Source organism: Brachyistius frenatus, unplaced genomic scaffold (assembly GCF_029030835.1).
Source record: "Brachyistius frenatus isolate BFR_SWC_R1_liver_20210118 unplaced genomic scaffold, ASM2903083v1 Contig_7, whole genome shotgun sequence".
NCBI lineage: Eukaryota > Metazoa > Chordata > Actinopteri > Embiotocidae > Brachyistius > Brachyistius frenatus.
In genome coordinates, this window is record NW_027210606.1 from 6,936,947 (window position 1) to 6,960,049 (window position 23,103).

General features: G+C 40.2%; 1 protein-coding gene across 4 annotated transcripts in view; it reads left to right on the forward strand.

Moving 5' to 3' along the window:
• The window catches only part of lrba (LPS-responsive vesicle trafficking, beach and anchor containing), a 190,191-nt gene that overhangs the window by 88,352 nt on the left and 78,736 nt on the right, over nucleotides 1-23,103 (forward strand). For 3 of the 4 annotated variants that reach the window (XM_069689263.1, XM_069689266.1, XM_069689267.1), the window contains exons 36-37: nucleotides 4,594-4,760; nucleotides 18,718-18,842. In XM_069689263.1, the coding sequence (XP_069545364.1) occupies nucleotides 4,594-4,760; nucleotides 18,718-18,842 (292 nt within the window). Of the gene's footprint in view, nucleotides 1-4,593; nucleotides 4,761-18,717; nucleotides 18,843-19,156; nucleotides 19,172-23,103 lie in introns of all 4 variants that reach the window. The other variant, XM_069689264.1, reaches the window with a different exon arrangement.

Consider the following 23,103-nt stretch of genomic DNA (forward strand, 5'->3'; position numbering starts at 1 on the left):
TGGCAAAAGAGAAATTTCTCTCTGGACGTCAGTAGTTCTCCGAACGCATAATCTGACTTTATTGTAAAAATATATAACACGCTGGCATGTTTCGGCATTGCTTTCTGTCTTCTTTGGTAAATGCTTATTTATTTTTCAATGTACAACATGGACTGTTTCATTGAAGACACCAGGAGATAGAAAAGGAGAAGTGGGGTTCAGAGGATGGTTGAAGAACAGTAGTCTCAGTCCTGCTGTCTTGTCAACATAATGAAGTCCCCAGGTACCTCCTCCGCAGCTCCCGTCGTTGTGTAACCAGCTAACCCCGAAATATGACTTAACTCCACAGTTTCCTTTGTCTCACTCTGACATAGTCCCTTTTGTTACGAGAAGAAGGTTCTCTTGATATTTTATTTTGTTCGTTTGAGCGGCTGAAGGTGAGCTTATGATGCTGGATAAAAATTTCGCTGCGCAATGAGCATTGCAGAGTGCCGTCAAAGTTATGTGCTTTTTAGATATTTTTGTTGTAGGAAAAAAAAAAATCCCCCTTAAATTCTTATTTTTGATTGATTTGGTATTCAGCCTGAGCTCTGTGCCACCAGTATTCATAATTTCAGGCAACAGCCAATTCAGAGGGCATATATTTTTCATCTGGTTGCATCCTACCTTCATTTGACTATTTGTCATCTCCAGATGACATTTTAACACGTCTGATTTTTCACGTGGCATGACCTTGGAGCTGGGACAGAGTTATCGTGCTAAAGATGGCAGCTATGCAGACTGATGTGGCAAAAAGGAGGGCGCGGTTTTACAGGAACGAGACGTTTCTGTGTAGAAAAGATGAAGAGGCTGCCAGCCGAGCATGGTGACCAGTCCATTAAAGCTCGGCCACAGACAGTGTGAAGGGAGGAGCTGGGGGAGGGGGAGGAGGAGGAGGAAGAAGAGAGATACTTTGATAAGTGTTGCGCCTGCGTTAACCTTGATGGCCGCTAGCAGTGGGCTGATGCCAGCAGCAGGGATCTGTTTCAACTGGATTAGATTTTTTTTTTTTCCTCTGGCGCTCCAAGAGAAGAAGAAAAAAAAAAAAAATCAATACTTGGGAGCACGGCATGACAGGGGCATCATTTCAGAATTGAAGTGGCTGTCAGGCATTGTCATTTGGTGACTTTTGTTCGCCATTGTACTTTTAAGCCCTCATTTTTCTCCCCCTCCTCTTCCTTTCACTCGTTTCTTCCCTAGCCCATTGTTTGAATTCCCCTGGTGACATTTTATGTTGCAATTTGAAAACTCGAGGGCAAGAGATCAAGTGCAAGAGAATCTCTCTGAAACCAATTGGTGGACTGGTTGAGCATCTACTTTTGTTTAGCGACCCCCATCCTCCTTTCTCATTTCGTCCTCTTGTCTCCCCAGACCTCCATTGTGTTCCAGGAGGAATTTATTTGTAGTGTATTTGCATTCTCTGATACCAGACAAGGACAAGCCTGATGTCTCGCCTTCCTCTGGACAGTTTCTCTGCCCGTTTGTAAATGAAACCCTCTGGGAGTGCTTGTCGACGGATGTGAGAAATTGGAGATTCTCGTGAAGCGATAGCCCAGCCTTGGAGAGCGCGTATCCCTGATGTGCCACCAATGTCAAGAGATTGCAAATCAAGTGCTTTAATAACATCTCCTCTGGTTTTGTTTCTTCCTCCTGTTCTCCGACAGAACCTTGAGACCCTGGTTTTGTCAGGTGGTGTGTTGAAAGCTCTCCGTGGCATGGCAACACCACTAGACCTTTCTATGTCACTCTAATTGATAAACATAGGGCTGATATCTTGTAATGAGCCTCCATTCTCCGGCCTATTATACTGGTTAACCCTCTCAACCCACAGGGGGGAGAGGAGGAGGGGAGCTAAGGCATCATCTGACAACAACTACAGCATTTAGATAAAGCTGACACTGGTACAACACCACTGGTGTGAAACTCTTCTGCTTGTTTGTCCTGCTTGTTATTTGTAGAATCAGCATTTTAGAAACAAGATTTGGTGGCACTGATTACCAAAATAACAATTTTCAGCAGCATACAGCCTGTTATTTTGTGGTTTAAAATAAAATTCAGTATGGATTAAAATGTGTTTAAATGTGTCGTCTCTGTAGGTGTGTCGATGATCTCTGCCGTCATGTGACTCTAGAGATGATTACTGTTCTTTCCACTCTCTTTTTCTAGGAGCCCATTTCCTCCCCAAACTCCAACACACATCCACAGTTATTTATTTGAGCCGTAGATGAATTGTGGGAGACACGACTCAGTGTAATTGACTCGATTAATGCCAGCCATTATCATTTCATCTTCACCAAGCTGTCTCCTCCGGCAGAGCCAGCACCCACGTTGCCCGACCCTGTCAGCCAGGCCATGTAATGGAAGGTGCTGCCCATGATTACAGTGTCGCAAGTCATAACGGTCTCGCTGCCAGCAACTTGTGCCCTGGTGGATGTTTGGGTAGGAAGCTAACAGAGCATAGTCTGCTGTCTTTTTTTTTCTGAGCTTCACTTCTTTTTTACTTGGAAAATAGAAGCGATCATCTTTTTTTTATAGTTTTTTAAAATTTTTTTTTTTTTTAAATCTGCATACTGACTGCTTCAGTCACTCCAAAAGAGGTATGTTTCTCTTTCAAATGGAAGCAGAAATTTTAAATCATCTCATGTTTCCTCAGCATTCCTTTAAAGAAATTAAAGAAGTGTTTTTTTTTTTTTTTTTTTTTTTTTTTTTTTAAATACCCAAAATGCCCCTTTTAGTTTCTCTCATTTGTCCTGTCAGTGGATCTGTTTTGAAGTGAATGCAGGATAGTGCCAAGGGGGAGATTTAGTTATTCGCTTTAACCCTCCTAATAACATAACATAATAAGCCCTTCATAATACCCCGGCATATTTTCTGACTTCACATCAGTGGAATGACCCCTGGAATTAACAGTGACTTGTCTTTTCCACTTACAAGCAAACCCAACTTTGGGCTTTAATGGTGCTACTTATGTGTTCAGCTTTTCTTTGGTTGTTATTTTAGGGGTCAGTCTGTGAATTTGGCTTTTTCTCCTGCAGTCGGCTTTGGCTTTGGATATAAGAAAAGCCCATTACAGCATGGAGGCTTTGGGTGTTTGGGCAGGCTCTACACATGCAGGTGATGAAGTGTTTGTTTATGGTTATGAGTTTGAACCCGGCACCGTTGATTAGTACTGCAGACTTTACATGGCTCAGACGGGCAGATGGAAATGGACTCTTTACAGGCCTCCTACTTGCTATCTGTTTAATTTATGGAAATCCATAGAAGCATTTATGTTGTTAAAATGGATCATTCTAAAATTTCCGTACAAAATTTGTGCATTTTCGGCATGTCTTTCTGCTGTCTCAGTTTAACATGTGTCTTCTCTTAGCAGACAGTATCTTGTGCAACAATTTGATATTAAGTTCAATCTTCGAGACATTTCCTTTCTTCCATGTCCCATTTGTGCATGGCCTTACCTTGACTGTCCAGATTACTGGGCATGCAACACACACACACACACACACACACACACACACACACACACACACACACACACACACACACACACACACACACACACACACACACACACACACACACACACACACACACACACACACACACACAGCAAAGTATCATTTTTGATTTTTCTCTTCGTCTACAATTTGAAATTTTTTTTCTTAGCGATCCTTCTTTTCTTCTATTTCGCAGGTCATCATGCTGGAAGGTCACGGTCCACTTTAATGCCACATAAAGAGACGTAGATTGATAATTAAGGCCAAGCAGCCTGCAGAAAAGCCCCTCTAATGTGATTTATACCTATAGATTTTCTGTCAGATATGAAATGTTGTTCGGATTGAAGAGGAGGACCCATTGTAAAGCGATTTACTGGTAACTTTGGGAGAGCACGTTGTATTTGTTCAGCAATGCTTTCGGGTTAATAGTTACTGTGCGACTATCAGTGAGATTGTTTAAGTTAAATTTGATAAGAAGAGTGATATATAGCCGATGCTGCATTAATAATCAAATTAGTTTTTATTCTTACTTTGGCCTTCATTTGCCTCAGTAGCTGTACTCAAAACAGACGAAAATGTAAATGCACCCCTGCAAGCCTTTACTAAACTGAGCACCTGTTTTTATTTCTGTCCCTTCACTTATCTTCAAGAAGAACGTCACTTCAAAACAATTCTTTCAAAGTAAGCCGTGAGTGCAACATGAGTATGCAATGGAAATTGGTTATGAAACAGAGATTGGAAATCAAAACACTGTTTCAAATTATAGCTGTTATTTTCAGAAGGTGTTTTTGTTCCTCTGTCGCTGCCGAGTTCAAAGGCCCATTCTGATAACAAATTTAGACAGAGAAAAATGTCCTCCCTGTGGATTGTAGGTGTCGTGTGATTTGGTACGCCGGAGGGCTTTAGAAAAAACATGTCCACTGTTATTAATCAACGACAATGACACGAGGACAGAAATGTCCCCACGCTTTTCATTTGGTGCCAGTAACTGTATTGTTCCGTCCTCTAGACCTGTTTTTGTCTGTTATGTACCGACTTGCAAACTGTATAACATGTTTTTTTTTTCCCCTTTTTCTTTCAGTCTAACTGTGCTCAGTACGCAGCAGACAAGCGAGATGAGGAGAAAATGTGCGACCACTTGATCCGAGCAGCCAAGTACCGCGACCATGTGACAGCCACACAGCTCACCCAGAAGATAGTCAACATCCTGACTGACAAACATGGAGCCTGGGGAAACTCTTCCATAAGGTAAAACCAACGCTATGTCAAAAGTAAATTTCATTTTTTACATTATTAAGTCATTTTCTTCTTTCAATCGACAATTTTTTTCACAATTGTGATTTCAAGATGATTTTGATTTTATTGTGACAGAGAAAAAGATCTGAGGTGCTGTTACACTTTTACACACACACACACACACACACACACACACACACACACACACACACACACACACACACACACACACACACACACACACACACACACACACACACACACACACACACACACACACACACACACATTTATAGTACATTAATGTTGAATCCATTCTTTATCGTTGTCATTAGTTTGTAGATGTTTATTTCATAGATTTAAAATGAAAAATTGTGTAGGAATCCCTTTAATCATGAGGATGCACCTGTTTTTTTTTTTCCTTTTATGAACCATGTTCATTGCATGTAATTTTCTCAGCCTTGAAAATTATTCAAATCACAGTAATGGTTTTAATCTCATCATTATCTTTCTCATCCCCCAATACTCATGACTTTGATTAAATTAGATCTCTAAAGGTGAAAATGTCAGCTGTGGGTTGAATGATGCATTGACTTGGGAGAGAGATGAAAGTCGTTTGAGCAGCTCAGCTCCCATTAAGAACAGAGGGAACCTTATCCTCTGTGTTTGTTTCGCCAAATAGGCAGCCCAATCCAATGCAGCTATTCCCTAATGATGGCTGTTTGTGCAGGTAGTGTGTAATGGTGAGCCGGAGAGACGGCTGCTGGCTCACGCTTGTTAGGCTGAACCAACTCTCCAGAGACTCGTCTGGCGAGGGTTCGTTTGCTGTTGGATCACAAGTCCATCTCTGGCTGCCTTTGTTTTCCTTTTCTATTTGTTTCTCTCTAATATCAGGATGTGGTGTATTATTTGTCATATTTTTCCTCTCTTGATCCAGTCTCCCTCCCTCCCTTCCCTGCCTTCATCTCGTTCCTTCTGTTCACATCCTTTTTTACTCACACAAGGCGAAGCCATTTACTATGGATATTGTGTTGTACGAGCCCTGGCTAGAAAAGTCACCCCATTACCGGTCCTTTATGCCGTAGCACTATTGATGGTTTTCCTAATGGCTGCCGATGGGCGCAGGGAGCCATTGGCACTGGGCCCTGGAGTGCAGCGCTCTTTTAATAAATCACAATCAGTCTTGTGCCATTACATCAATATTTTTGGTCAATTACTGTGAAGGTCAGGTGGTGCAGCTTCGCACCAGAGCCCGTGGTATGTGGGCACTGGAGAAACATCTGGTGCTGCAAACGAACAAGGAAAAGCTAAACCTCCTGCACACCTATGTATACCTGCAGGCATCCTAATGGAAGAAATGTTCTTTCCCTTTTACCACTTACACACACACACACACACACACACACACACACACACACACACACACACACACACACACACACACACACACACACACACACACACACACACACACACACACACACACACACACACAAAACATGTGGTGCAGCAACATCCCTGCCCGTAAATAAGAATGGGAGGGGAAAAACGGATACACACCATGAAACCCACAACCTTTTTCCAGCTGTGAAAATGAAATCCAGGAACACAAAGACAATACGCGGCTATGATTACGTCCTTTTGTTGCCTGGGTGTAAAACCCAAGACTTCCTGCTCACACACCATAAAAACGTATTCCCCAAAGTTTCCATTCAATAAAGAGTCTGAAAATGAAAATATTATTTTCTCACAAGCTGATGGGAATTGTTGTTTCCTCACAGCAGGCATCTAATATCTTCTGACACAGTGTGACCTGCTTGAATGCAATTTGTGTCTTAATATCCAGCTTACAGCGGCGCTGGCCTCTGGAGAGAAGAGGTGTTAGGTGATTTTCCCTTTTCCATTCCCCTACCGCTTCGTCTTTTCTCTTTCTTTCTGCTCTCTCTCTCTTTCACGACATTACAATTTCTTCTCTTTTCCCTCACTCCTTGTCCTTTGGTCTTTCTTGTTTCACTTTCTACTTCAGCTGTATCACCGAGTGTCCAAGGAGGATTCCCTGCACCAGACAAAAGCCGTGTCTGTCGTTCCTATGCCCTTGTCTGTCATCTAGTGTCAAGATGTAGGCAGATCCACAGCCAGACAGAGAGCGAGGCTACCTGTTCATCCATGCATTTCTGTCCCAGCACCTTGAGACTCAGGTGTGCAACATGCCAGCCTGCTGTCTTTTTAAGAGAGGAGAAAAAGTAAATGAATGGCTAGCAAGACAGCCACAAATGAAACAACTGGCTGATATAATTTTTTTTCTCACTCTCCCTGTTTCCTCTTTTTTTTTATTTTTATTTTGATCTGGGGTCCGCTGAGCATCCAGCCTGCTGCGGTGTTTATTTGGGTCAGGAATCATCCTTCATGGATATGACACCTAGACAAAGTCGACAGACAGAGAGGGGAGATGAGGGTAGATGATGGAGAACGCCAACTCACAGTCTCTGGGGCATACAATACTCTCCTCTTTTCCCCCCTCTCATACCTTCTCTTTATTGCATTCTAATAGGCTGACTAATGTACCATGGAAATTCACTCTGGATGCAGGAAGCGGAGAAAGTAAAAGGAAGGCAGCTGCAGCTGAGAAAAGGTTGGAGTGTGATGCAGAAGCACTGCGCACACTTTTTTTTATCCAGAGCTGCTGTTGACAATCTATTGATGTCGCCGGTTTCTCTGAGGCAAACGCAAACATTATTCAAGATGAAGAATCAAGTTTGCATCAGCATCCTTTTTATTTCTAGTTTACCCCAACAATCCTCACCTACAGGCCCTGAAAACACACACATCTCCAACTCCTCTCCCTCTGCTCCTCCTTCCTCATATAAGCAGCTCATTTTCTGCAGCACCGCTGCTCTAATGGACGCCCTTAGGGTAGAGGCTTCCCAGCCAAGGGACATCCATCTTTTGGCGTGTCACACTCCCGCCCGGCAAAAAATCTTTGTGATGTGCACTCCAATTTTTCATCAGTAAATCAAATCTTCCTTCCTTCAGAAAGACGAATGCTTTAGGGTTGGAGTGTTATAGAGAAAATCAATGCTGGCAAAATTGAAACAGTATGCCCCCGTATTGATCGGACTTGTGAGATCGAAAACCAACAGCTTTGTAACTGTTCCACTGGACAGTTAGCTGACCTGTAATGGACAAACTATTGATATTAGCATTACTATTTTATCTTGTACTACGTCATTTCACCAGTGCACTATTGGGGGAAAGAAGCCGCAGCAAAACATCCTCAGTGCATCCCAGAAAAGGTTGTTTTTTTTGTCCTTCTTTACAGCTAATGACACAGCCGATGACATCAAATGCTGTGCGCACAAAATACTGTCGAGGGTTTGTCTTACTATTTATTTATATCATCTTCACATATGACACTATGAACACAGTATTTATATAAAATTTCCTCAACTTCCTGTTATTTCATTAGGAAAATAGCTTTTGTAACACACAATATCCCCATTTGATGTACAGCATTTTATTTGATGCATAAACTGAATCAGGAAGTAGTATTTTATATGCACGCACATTTTCCACTACTTCGTTCTTCTTTATTCACCTGCACTAACCTCACTAACCTCTGCTGCTTGTTATTGTTGCAACCAACAGTGGCTTTCATTAACAAATCATCTCTCAATTAGTTTAATAATTTATCGTCCAAAAGCCCCAAAAAAGGGATTTCTTCATATTCCTTAGATATGCGGTTCAGATCAAATGAACCAGTAATCCTAATTATGAAGGTATTTACGTTACAGAAGAACTCTTTACAATCAAAAACCCTGAACTGATGAATGTTTGCAATTCTTGCTTGATATTAACTCAAACAATGAAAACATCAAAACTGTTGTTTTCTATATTTTCTGCAAACTGACTAATTGAAAGACTAATTGTCTGAGTGTAGCACGTAATGCAATTAATGATGGTTTTCAATATGTGTTAGTGTGTTGGTTATTTTTTGAATTATTAATCAAGGTATCATTTAGCCTATGAAATTGCAGAACGGGGTAAAAAAGCCCATCACAATCTCTGTCCAACTTTTAATCTTCACATGTCTTGATGTTTTGTCTAAGCAGTAGAACAGTTTATTAGTAGTAGATATTCAGTTTATGATGACATAAAACAAAGAAAAGCAACACATTGTCATATTTAAAAGCCTGGAACACCGAAATGATTCCTTGATTTTTTTTTTTTTTAAATTAAAACTTTGTCAGAGATTTTAAAAATGAGATATTCTTTGAGCAGCTAAACTTGTAATCAAAGGTATTATACTATCATGTAAAATTCTAACTCCCATCGTATAACCAAGATAGTGTGGTTTGATCAGATTGGATTGGCAATGGCATCTCGCTGATGACATCAGCAAATGCCACTAGTCTGATTCAAATAATACTGAAATATGATTACAGGAAAAACTTCAAAGGACCACAAATAAGATCACATAATCTAATTGAAATGACACATTTTTATTTTAATTTAATGTCCCCATCACTTATGAAACCGTTGGATGGCCCTCAATTAATTGGACTGCAGCACTACTGCTTGTTGCCTTGTTAGTTCTTTAGTTTTTTCCTCATTCGTTGATCTTCCTCTTTTAATTTGCAGCTGTAAGACCCTCTCAAATAATCAGTTATACTCTCAACATATGGAGTTATGCACAGTGAGTACATTCATGCTCACTCTGTTTTTTTGAGAAGCCGTGGCAGCCAGATTTATCTCCACTTGTATGCTTTCATTCCAGACTTAAATGACAATTATGATACATAATACTGAAGGTAATGCATGTGTTAACGCCGAGGTCTGCACAACGTCTGAGCTGCCTTGCGTGTGTGTTATGGACACACTATACATTACAACTGCACTGGTTCTGTGGATGCAGAGCTGAAAAAGGAAATGGGGCTCCAGCGTGTCAATGGAGATTATAACCATAGGAAACAAGAACATAACAGTTTAGAGTACACTGACTCTCGGAAATGCATGACACGAGAGGGGCAGGAAGACAGACAGACAGACAGAGAGAGGGAGGGAGTTGGATGGAGCAGAGGATGAGAGCGAGAGATATTTGTTACTGAAGGATCAAAAGTTGAGATGGAGACAAAGACAAGACAGGGGCATTTTTCTAAGACATCCTTTCCTCTTTCTTCGGTATACACTAAACTGTAGTGATGAGGGATTGCACAAATCTGTATGTAAAATGTTGAGAGCGTGTCTTGTTTGCTGAATGGAAAATTCTGCAGCTGTGGACTTATCTAACCATCAGGTTTCCTTTGTTGCTGTTGTTTGGGAATAGAATAAACGCTACGGCTGGATCCCCAACCTTTCCTAATTCTGACTTTTAGCGTTTATCGTAGGCTTTTCCAATTAGATTCAACCCCACCATTGGACAGAGCCATTGATTATTATTTGTATTTTAATCTTCATAGTTTATCTTTTTTTTTCCAGTAGTAATTTTACAGTCACAATTTCAACAAAACAAAGTCAGGCTGATGGTTAAATTGCAATTAAGTAGATAATCTATAGGATAAAATTGCATTGGTTTACATTGAAGACATCCATTAATTTGTATGGAACGTGTCATTTTTAATGGCTTTCTGGTTTCCTTATAAATACTTTCAGTCTAAACACAAACATGACCCGCTGTCCTGAGCATTGGCAGCTGTAGCAGTGCGCAGCTCCCGTCTCATCTGAGGCAGAGACAGTTGTTTCCTTTAGTCCAGATCCCAACTACTTCAAAACCAATTAGCTGGGGCTTGAGTTGTGATCATCCATCTGCCTTGATATACAGTCATAAACATATAGCATAAACATACTACGCGAAGCAATGCAAGGCTGCCTTCAGTTATGTCCGTCTCTGTAAACGAGACTCTCTGTATCACGCAGACGTCTCCTGCACCTCAGTCCTTAAACGGATTTAACATAAAACCCTCCACTACATTAATCACAAAGTCTTGACACGTGTCTGGGACAGAAAAGTTGCGACTTGGACAAAAAAGATGTTCCTTAAATCTCTGGGGAGACTCTTCACGTTTGACAGACGTGCGTTCCATCAGTTACATAAAATAACGTGCCACGAAGGCCCTACCATGCAGTCTGGCTCATGGATATGAATTAGAATATGGCCTTAATGATAACATTTACCTCGACTGTATATACAGTACAGTGGCTGGGCCTGTAAGGAATAGTAACAAAGTGTCATGGTGAAACATATTAACAGCTGATGATGTCCATATGTTAGCATGGTTAAGTGTTGCAGCATGGACCGAGACTCAAAAATTACACTCAGTAGATCATTTAAAATGACAACAAATGCTTAAATTTAAACTTGTACTTTTACATGCATGTAGGTAGTGGGTACCAACCTTTTTTTTAGAGCTATATTTCACCAAAACTGGAGAGTGTTCACCCAATTTACTCTAACTCATTCAAATCATTATAGCCTCCTCTTTAGGTCTCTGTACAGTATCTGTATTGTCTGTCCTCTTCATAGCAGCTCAGAAATGTACCAGAATACTAGTTATGAAGTATGAAAGAATCCCATTTCAGGAAGACCAATTACACCATTGTACCTCCCTGCCTCGCTGCTCACAGCAAGGCAGGACTCTGTAGCAACTATCAGATTTATGAGTTTCATATACCCTTAAGAAAGTATATGGCCTTGGTGGAGGAAGGTCACGATAAAAAGGTGCTGATCAATATCTGAATGAAAAGCCATTTGGGAAGTTTTTAGGGCTTTTTCTTCTCCCTCCTTTTTCCCTGGATGCAATATCTGCAGAGTATCGATTGTCCGGGGCCAGTAGTTAGTCAAAGGCTATCTCCTTTGACTAACCCCTTTGCAGCGTGTCAGCCACCCCTCCCTTCTTCCTCTTGATAGATTGGTATGCTTCCAGCCGCTGTAATTACACCCCGGGACCAGCAGGTCATTTATTTTGCTACTTTCAACATTCGCCCCCCGCCCGCAAAAAAAAAAAAAAAAACGCCTTTATCTTTCGAATCCAGCACTTTCGTGTACAGCTAAAGCAGGAAGAAGCCACATAAAACATTGGTGTTGCCTGCTGTAGTATCATGAAGACTGAGGATCGTCCTGTACTCGTAGATCTTCAGCTTTTATTCTCGCTGTAGATTTACTTTACACCCCCTTCCCCCATCCCTATGACTTAGTTCAAGTTCAGCACCAACCCTTAGAGGATCAGACCAGAGGAGTTCGATGTGTAAGCTTTGTGATCTGAAGAATTGATAGTGATAATAGATAAAGGGGCTAAATGAGCACTTTGTTCTCCCCAGAGGGAAATAATGCTTGAGCAGTTGAGATTCAGAGTTGCACACTTAAAAAAAATACAAATTTGAAAAATGTAATTCATTAATAAAGTCCATGTACTTTAGGTAAACCTGTACTATGAAATGCAATCCAATTCAACAATTTATCCATGAGGTGTTAAGCTAAAATACACAAAATGTCTATATTCAAAATTTACGAGGGAGACCTTTGTGTGGGTGGAAGCCGTTGTTTTGTTATTGCAATTTTTGATATTTTTTACATGAAGAGATAACTATATGCCCATTACAGTTAGACTGTTTATTGCTGCACTTGACATAACACACACACACACACACACACACACACACACACACACACACACACACACACACACACACACACACACACACACACACACACACACACACACACACACACACTGAACTATCAATGCTGTAATGGGCTCAGCCATATAATGGAGAGAGGGGAGGAGCTGCTCATGAATAGCAGACAGCCCCAGATGAGATCGTGGAGTATTGTACTTGTGCAGGACGCTGAAACAAGAAACACAACAGACTCACTGTATATAAAGAGCGGAAGGAGAGCGGACATTAATTATTTGTTTATTATATAGTAAAGCATCAGGAAGCCCCCTTTTTTTTAACAAGGAAGATCGGTATGATTTTATATATTTTGTGTAGTTTAAAAAAAAAATCATAAACAATACAGAAATTTCTTTTAAAAAAAAAAAGAAGAAAAGTTTAGATTCTCATGTTTTTGTGTTTTAATGTCCCCCAGTTAGTTTTGACATTTGAGGTGCAAGGTTAAACATGGCCCCATGATTTTGTTTTAAATGGGAACCCTTAGACTGAAAAAAAACACAAAAAAAACCTTCCCCAGACTCCTAATCTCAGCTGACCTTGAGCTTCTCCCGTGTTTTTCTTTTGGGGTGTGCTGGAAACGTGGGTATGTGTTCAGATTTGTCACGCCATTCAAGATCAGCTCTGAAAGCTAGAGGTCAGAAGATTATTACAATGGGCCAGTAATGGCAGAATTATGCAACTGCAGTCCAGTGGATGCCCTCATTACCTCGCAGTGGTAGTGATAAATGGCCTTAAATGCATGTTGTCAAAATCCCAGGAAAAATGTGACTCTTCATCAAAAATACAGATGGTACCACTTCAGCGCTGTCGCAATGGAAGTCTGTGTGCACAGTTTAGTACGTAGTTGATACTTGGATGATATTGATGAGGCAAAAAAAGTGGGGCTATTTTAAATTAAAGAATATAAATATTTTTGGAGTGGATATAGCATGCACATCACAGTATGTTAAGCAGGCCTGTCTTTGTTCAATATTTACTGCCTTACTCATACAACACTTTTCCTTTTACCTCCCATGAAATCTAATATAATTAGTGTCTAATCGTCTGGCCTTTGTTGGTGAATTTACACTCAGTGTAATTGCTGCTAATTGGAAGCCTCATACTACGCTGGTGGTAATTAGGGCTTGATTTGCATTATTTCATTTGGCTGCATTGCATTGTGGGGAGTCTGCAGCCTTTCGCCGTCCACCCATGGGAGTACTTTGATCCTTGCAAGCTGGTGATGTTGCAGAGATGTTCTCTCTTTTTTCAGATCACTTTTTGAAAGCTCTTGGATGAATTGGAGTTAATTGGGAGGAGTGGTAGGTGCTTGTGTTGTCTCGGTAATGAGAGTGTGAGCGCTCGTGTGTCTTAGCAGCAAATTCAGTGAAAAGGGAGTGAACACGAGGATTATAAAAGCAAAGCATGCGAGTTTTAATTTGAATTCATTTTCTTTCCACTCATATGAATTCTTTCATTGGATATGTTTTTATAGAATTTTCTTTACAAATATGAAATAATGTTGTATTTAAGTTAATTAAAAACAGACAAATTAAAAGACTTAATTCTGTGATTTATAGTGAGGATGGCCAGCGTTGTACGCAGACCATCATTTAAGGAGATAAGATGGAAATATTATCGTGTCTGTGACCCCAACATTACCTCTGGTAAATCTCGTAAACAACATTAGCTGAGGCAAATTAACATACACACATGTAGTTGGTTTCCTGTACACCTCATTGGAGTGGGAAGGATAGGCATTAATGCACATGTAGAAAATCACTCTGGCACAACTTAATCATACCAAACAATTTCAGTGGGAAGGTATTTGGTCCTGTTTCATTTTAATTTGAGTCTGGAGATCCCATCGAGGCGATCCCTGCCACTGTTTGACAAAGAGCCTGCGTTCCAGCAACCAGTCCTCAACATGACAAATCCTCAATCTACTCCTGCTCTCCCGTTTCTTCTAAACACATGGTTTATGCAAATCAAAGCAAAATGATCTTGGGGATAGCAGCAATGTTTGAGCAATTTGAAAGCTGCCAATAGGAGCTGGCATTAATATAAAATAAGCAAGGGGGGAAATCTGCTGTGCATATGCAGGTCTCATTGACTGTACCCAAATTAATTTAGCAGAAAGGTTATGAATGACTGTTTGTGCCAAAGTGCAGTCGCTTGTAGTGATATATGAAAGCATATCCACTCGGAATATCCTGCTCGCTATGATAAAGGTCATGTTATCATTTACATACTGCTTTGATGCTTTGAATGTAAACCTATGCAAGGGAATATTTTCTTTACCTCTCCATGTTCACCCATGGTAAACTCTTGCTTTCCCAAAATGTTTTTTTTTTTTAAATAGTAATGATAAAAATCAGGAAGGAAATTGGATGTGTTTCTTGTTTGAATATCAGTTTCTTGTATCAAGCATTAAAAGGTAAAGATTATTTTTAAAGACTAAACCTAGTGAGAAAACTGGAATGCATCCGTCTCCAAACAGTCCTGTCTGAATTGATTTTGATGGATGGCCGTCATTTGTTCTTGTCACCAAATGAACAATGGTACCATTGAAATCGCATCGCTATCAAACTTTCAGGACCTGCAGAGAGAATCTATTAACATGTTTAATCTGTCCGTTTGATAATCATGAGGACTTTTAGGGCCTCATACACAACTAGGGAACCCCACTAATCCCAATAATATGTGATAATTAACAGGAGTGACTTGGATTGGCATTGTTTATTTTGGGATTCTTAATGCCAGATTAGTGTTTCATTTAGGATAAATTTAAAGATTAAGTACCCCCTGAGGGAAGCTGGGTTGGTGTAGTAGGAAACTGTAACAGTAAATGCAGAAAAGTAAAGAAAAAAATCCAGGCAAAGAAATACTTTATACATACATTGACAAGTGCTTTAAAACGATGTTCAGATTATGTAATTTCAGTCATTAGCTGTCATATAATGTCACATTTCTTGAATAACTGTGCTTCTCGCTCGTTATTTAGGGAAAATGCACCCATGTGTTTGGGAATAGTTTATTGTAGAGGACATAGTTGATGTAGCTCACTTAACGCTCCACTTTTGTAAACGCTGTTCTTTTCGAATAAGCATTTCATGAATCCTAAACCAGCTTTCATACGGAAAACTCCTAGCAATCAGACCATTTGTTTTCTATGTCACCTAACCATGCCACATCTACTTGAACCTCTGCTCTGTTTTGATGTAAATGGAGAATTTATAAACCTAATTTAAATCTGAAGGAGCCCACCAGTAAAATATATCCATGGAGCAGTGTTGATGGTTGGTGTTGAGTTTATTAGATTACAGGCGGAACTGTTTTGTTAACTGATTTGGGAGAAAGAGCATCAGGGCCACATGAAAGGAGAAACCTGTCCTCTGTGTTGGTAAACGTCCTCAAATTTATAACTCCAGAATCCTGAAGAGCATCCCAGACATGTTTCAAAAGGAGAAAGGAAAAAAAAAAGAAGGTAATTTGTATTTACTACCTCGCATAAAACTCCTCCAGACCCTGTTTCGTCGGTAGCCAATGTGGTCTACATTAGAGGTGTGGCTCAACATTTTCTCCCTAACTTGCACAAACACAGAGCCTCGTGTAAGGCTTGTAAACACTGATACACATATATATATATATGGAAGTATGAAAAACACACACACACACACACACACTCAGTCACTCACTGCCTCAGTGTCTCTCCAGCACTTTCATCGGCTGACAACAGTCACTTCGGGCTTAACGAGCGAGGCCTTCCAGACACCTTTTATGACCGGACTAATTACTAATTACACAAGTGGTTGGCGTGAGCCGCAGCACAACGCTGGCCTTTTGTTATATTAATTGTTGTTATTTTGAAAAATGGCGCCTCAGTAAATTCTGCCAAGGATGCCCTCGGAGGATGGATGAGCTCTGAATAATTTATTATCTTTGTGGAAACACACTCAGTGTGTGGTATGGGGGTTGCATAGCGCTGTACATCTCCATTCTTGTTATGGCGGCACGCTCATCGGGGATTGATGACGAGGTATCTTTCATCGTCCGTCCACCTCTTCTAGCACCCCATTACTAGGACTTTCACCGTCGCCTGTTCATGGTGCGCTGGATGAATATGACTGGCAGAGGTAGTGCCCCCACTCCCCACCCTCCACCCCCCCACCCAATGCCATGACTAATTATTGCAGGCTTTGCTTCCCCTTCTGATGGATTAACGTGTATTGTGTGAATCAGACAGATCCCCACCTTCCATGAGATGAGAGACGAGTGCATCCAAATTCTAAGCTCTGCACCACGCACAACCTCGATAATTATTTTCATAGATGAATACCATTGCAGGCAGGATGATGAAGTGGCCATTTGCGTTTGGAGACTATCACATGCAAACACGGAGCACGGCCTTTGTCACTGGCGAGAAATCTGTTCCTGCACAGATCTGTGTCCCGAGCGTCTTTCCAACTTGCATTCTGCACACACCACCATACACCCTCTTCTTAGTCACGGCTCTGAATTTCATCATTATTTCAAATTTGACACTTTACACTTAAACATTTCTTGTGTAGTTGTTTTTCTATGCACTGAAACAAATTATCCAGACTTAAAATCTGAGCAGCAGCCAATCTCCACTCTTTTGAGACCAATTTTATTTTTATTTTTTTTGTTCAGATAAATCAAATAATCAATGGTTTTCATTAGCCCGGACATACGTGGTTTTAAAGGACCTGCTTAGAAATTGTATTTATTTTCTTGCGTAAAGCTCCTTTCCCTTTTAGAGGCCCCTGTGTGATCATTGGTGTTGGACTGAAGATTTGTGAGGAGCCCCCGGCCAGAGCAGCATTCGAGAGTAGATCACATAATGTATGCCGGGGTTCTCCCGTCATAGCCTATGCCACTGAAACCGTAAACTGTGTCTTCCTACAACTTTCACCTTTACAGGATACGCTGCAGCCACTTATGAACAACCTGGTCATGATTTTAAAATTTTGCTTATAAATATTTAAATGCTGTTTTTTCTTTTTTTTAATTGCTTTTGACGGTCTTGTTTCAGTATTGGTGAGTTACATTATTCACTTTGTTTATGGGTTTCAAGGGTCAGTGTACTCCGAGGTTAGTCTGTGAAAAAAAAAATCTATTAACATTTATTTTCACTTTTCACACACCAGAGGAATGAATGGAAACCATGCACAGTATTTCACTAACCACAATAAATTGTTGCAGCAGGTTTTAGGTACATATACCAGTGGAACAGCTACCTAAACCCAACTCCATTACAACAACACCTGAATCCCAGACAAGGATTTCCTTATTTCCGAAGTGTTTTTCTCATGAGAACATTTAGTTCAAGTGAAACGACTGTTTGACTCAAGTCAGACAGTCAGGATTTAGTCTCACTAAAGACCCAAACCTGCATGTTGTTTTTTCCTCCCTACCTGAGTTGTTAATCATTAACATGTTTCAAAGCGCCTTTTTACATTTAGTAGATTTTCATGCAGCGTAATTGACAGTTAGAGTTTAGTTTAAAAAAAACACAAAAAAACAAAAAACCCTTAAACCATCAAAAAACTAAAATGCCGATTTGATTCCAAAAAAATAGTTTTCCTATGTGCCTTTAAGCTTTGGTTAATGAATATTTTTGATTTAAATGAAATTACTTTCAAAACCAGAAGTGATAATTCATTATAGACGGGTACACAGCATACATGCACAATCTTATATAGTGGCAAGTCCTCATTAAAAGTTAACACTTTCTTTTCCTTGAGAGCAGAATGATTTACTGACCTGGCCTGGTAAAGGGAGATGTAAGCTGGAAAGAAAAATGGAGGCTATAGACATTGATTAATATTGGTAATGCTATCTACCCCCTCCTCTGTGTTTGTAATGGCCTTCTCCTTATCCTGCAAGCCATGAGTCCTGACAAGAAGTATCCTGCTGGGCTTGAAATGAGCCTCGAATGGAAGCACGTGCCAAAGAAGTGCGTGGAAAATGATCACGCTGTCATTTGCTCAGTTCACTGTGATGCTGCTCGCTCAGTCCACCCTCTCAAAGATAGAGGGAGAAGAAAGGGAACACCTTTACCCCTGAGATGAAGATAGTGTCATTGTTATGAGCAGGGCTACAATTATTTGAGGCCTCGGCTTGTATATAAGTGAATGTTTTTAAAGAGTGATTCTGAGGGTTTAAAAAAAAACAACCTCCAAACACAATGCTGGCTTTATGTATGCTTGCTCGGACCAAGTGCTAATGCTGGGCTGCTATACCATGCTGGCTGGTAATTGCTAACACATGTGCTACTACCTCTGTCTCGTTGCAGCCGGCCGAGGGAGTTCTGGCGCCTGGACTACTGGGAGGACGATTTAAGGCGGCGACGTCGCTTCATCAGGAACCCCTTCGGATCCAGTCACTCAGAAGCTACGCTCAAAGCCGCGGCCGAACACGGTCAGTCCGGTCCGCCACATCTGCCCACACCTGTCTGTTGTTTGCACGCCCTTTCTTACTCGCTTGGTGGTAACACCCGGTACAAGGCAATAAAAATTAGTCCTCCCTTTGCAATAAAAGATTTATTGTACCACAGCACACAGTAAAATATCACCCGCATTTGAATTTCATACAGACAATTTCTGCCTCCCATTAGAGCTGGATTAGTCAGTGTGTTCGCTTGCTTTATTCAGAGAATCAGTGTTGAACAGAGAGGTTATGAATAACATGATATATGCAATTTTATGTATTCTTTTTCCTTGGCTGCGTAACAGTGGCAGGTATCAGTGGTAAGTAACATTCACACTCCCTCCTCTATTTTTTCCTTTGAGATTTTTTTTTTTTATGCTTCTCCTTGCAGGATCATTTTCCACATCATAAATATTTATCTTTTCTAGTCAAAATGAAATGTATTTACAGGTGTATAATTCCAGTGACCTATATATCTGAAATATTGTTAAACAGTAATGAGTTATATTGGTTCTTCAGGTCACATTATGCCAGCAAAACAGAAATTCCAGTTTACCAAGTGTCGTCATTGTGCTTTAAGCTTATCAAAGAAAAAAAGGACAATTAAATGTGGTTTCATGAATACTCAAGATATAGATTTACAGCATTAATGTCTTTTTTCCTTTAGTATTACAATAGGTCCAGTCAATTTGTCATTATTATTTGCACTTATTTTTTTCTGGTGCAAATTTTCAACAAACCCTGTTTGATAACAACTTGAACTCCCAGCAGTCGCCAACAACCCAAATATGTAAATCACATATTTCCCTGTGTTAAAACCAAGAGTTGTATTTCTCATTTGAAATGCGTGTAAACCCTCATTTCGGCAAATATCCTGGATACACCAGGGTTCACTATCACTGTGCTGGTTAATGTAGACACACTTTGACAATCAATTACTCTTTTTTTTTTTTTTTTTTTTTGCCCAGGACCAAAAAAAATGTCCTCAATGTGTCACCTGCTAACGTCCCCTTTAATGTGACATCATTCCCAAAGACAAACGGCAGGTGTGACAGGAGTCGATACGAGTATGATCTAAAAGCGTTCAGTGTTTGGGATCCCAGGATCCTGGAAGACTTTTGATCTGCAGTAATGGCTGCAGTGTGGAGGCAGCTGGAGAGCGAGGCCAGAGTCCAGCTGCTTGCTGTTCTTCTGCAGCAAGCCTCTGAATTTTACTTTGTTCCCATCATGATTCCTCCATGTTTTCCCTTCAGCTATGTCATGACAGAGAACAGACATACTACTTATGCTCTGTCATTTCCTTAATTTTGTTTTAGTAGGAGAGAATACATTGAAGGAGTGAGTTGATTATTCAGCTATTTGGTCTGGTATTACATTTTATTCTGAATTTTTTTTCAGCTGATGTGCTGTATATATTTATCACCGGCGGAAGAAGACAAATTTCTGCAAACAACATTTGGTTTCAAAGTCAAGTCTGTGTAAAAATAGCCAGTGGCCAGCTGTGGCAAGGGTATGCTACCTCCGGAGAGTATACTGCCTGACTGAAGTATGGGAATATATCATTAAAATAACTCCCTGACATTGAAGCCTGACGGCATCCATTTTCTGATGTAACCTTTCGTCTTGTTTTAGTCGACCCGACATTTGTTACGGAAGTGCGGCTCAAGATGAGAATGCAGGGCTGAGTTTTCAAACAGAGCACAAAGGTCATATCTGGCTGTAATTATATTCATCAGATGCAGAGGGGAAAATGCAGTCTCACTCCTTAAGAAAATATTTAGTGGTAGATCAAGCATGAATTTGCCCGCATTTACTAGCTACTTGTAGCAGTTCTTTTCAAATATCACGCTGATCAGAAAATTAGAAGTAATCAAAGAAAATTAGCATTATTAGCTGGTGATAAATTGTCACAGCATTTTATTTTTCCTTTTAAAGAGAAAGGGGGAACATCTTGCATGTCTTTTCTGGAAACCTGCAGAAAAATGTGCATTTCTGTTTTAAACTTATAGACAACTGTTATCATTCATACTGCGCCAACATTACTTCCACAGGAGAGCGTGTGGCTGCCAGTAGGCTTGAGTAGGCTGCTATGTATTTATGGCTGGAAAGAACCATCTTTTCTGGGGATTGATTTGGTCTGGTCCGGGGCCCGTGTACCAGAGGTGGCAGAGTAAATACCTAAAGACTAATGTCTCTGTTCTGGTAATCAATACTCGCCTCATGACCACACTGCTGGCTACGCTCCCGTTAAAAACAAATTTGTTAATTCTGACAATTTAATTGCTGTGACCATGCATGCCTGGAGTTGTATAAGCAGGTAGTTGAACCTCTCAGTTGGGGAAAATGGCTCCTGGAAAAAAGTGTAACCTGTTGGGATTTCTGCACGTTTCTGCTCCCCGTGCGATGAGTGATGTGGATTGAAGTGTCCGGGTAGTTTTTTTTTTTGTTAATGTAGCACTTCAGCTATTTGATTAGATTGTTCATCACTGTCATTTTTTTTTTTTTTTTTTTAAATTATGCTGTAATTTAAATGAGTCACTGTATATTTCAACAAGTTGATGATAGTTATAAATTAAAATCGAAAGATTTATATTTGTTTTTAGCTCGATGCTTTTGGGGTTGTTAGTTTATATTAGTATTATTTAGAATACGTTGAGTTAATTTGAATTAATTCAATATTTTGCTCTCACAAACCTGGATAGATGAAGTCCAGCTGTTGAATGTTTGTATACTAAAGCTGAACTACAGGTTCATGAGTTAGCATGTAATTCCCCAGCCACACACACACACACACACACACACACACACACACACACGCGCGCGCGCACAAGCAAACGCACGTACAACACTACTAAAAACTCAGGGTTGTCAAAAAATATATATACAGGATCTACTGGAGTAACAGGAAGTGTGAGGAGTTAGCACGTAGCCTGTCACTTAGCTCCACATTTCTTGTATGCATCTTGTGATAAATGACATAACTTTAGTCAAAATAGCTTTTCTTGCTATTGAACACACTCAGCAAAAACAATAGGCTGACCGGTCATTATTTTTTGCTGCGCTCACTTCAGTGTATATTACACTGAGGGCGTTATTAATAACTTGAGTTTTAGGAGTAAGGTCTGATGGTACATGTTGGTACGATCGTAATATTGGGATGAGATTTGCTGAGCATGCGATGCATAGATGTTCAAATACATCTCTGTTTTTAAGCTCATCTGACAAGTCCCCTGTCCACTCGCTTGGTGCGAATACAATGGCATGTGGTACGTATTAGAGGAGCTGGTAGTAATTTCAGTGCTGCTAACTAAAGAATCCTCCAGGGAGGCTTAATTACAGGAAGGCCATTCTAAATATCAGTGAGCTGCATATTTTCCATGACAAGAGATTTTTTTTAGCCTTGCTTTTCTGTTAGTTTCAAAGTATATAGCTACATGGTGCGGCTGTGCATTTTTAGGAAGTGCAACTGATCTCCCCTCAATCCAGCCTGATGAAGACAAAAAAAAAAAAAATCCACTGGATATGTGTTCAGTGACTCGTAGGATTGAGACACTGTTACCTTTACCCAGAAAGCTGGATTGCAACACAAAGACACACAGAAGCAGTAAAGGTGCTCACTGTGTTGCCAGCTATGTTTACAAATGGGGAAGAGTTGCCAGGCAGTCTTTGTATTGTGGACTTGTCTGTGTGGATCTTCACCATGCACCGCTGGGAAACGCAGGGCTCTGTACATTTTTTTTTGCAGATTACCATTTTTCTTAAATAATCCATTTGTCATGTTCAGTCAAAATCAAACCGGGCAGCGTGCGACCATCCTTTTGTTTAAATATGCTGGGACATTCTTTAAGTGAAGGGGTGTTTGTAATGATGCATGGTCAAAAATTGGCTAAATACATTTAAGTTTAGGGTTATGTCTTTTGACCATCACATTTTGTTAGCCTGCTTGTACGTAGGTCTGCAAGTATGAAAATGCAGAGCAAGTAAGCATAGCTCTGAACTGTTGAATTAAGGTGAAGTAGCTGTGTTGATCTTTGTAAATAGATTTATTGGCTGGTAAACACACCAAGTCAATACTAAACTTTGAAGGCTGACAAAAATACAATGCCAGGTAACAATTACAAAATTCACAACTTACCTTGATTTACAAAGTAGTATTAAATTGCTGAGGGTTTGTGAAAAGTTGTAAATTAATCCTGTTCGGAAAGTAAAACTAAATATTATAAATTTGTTTTTTTTATGAGGCCAAGGATAA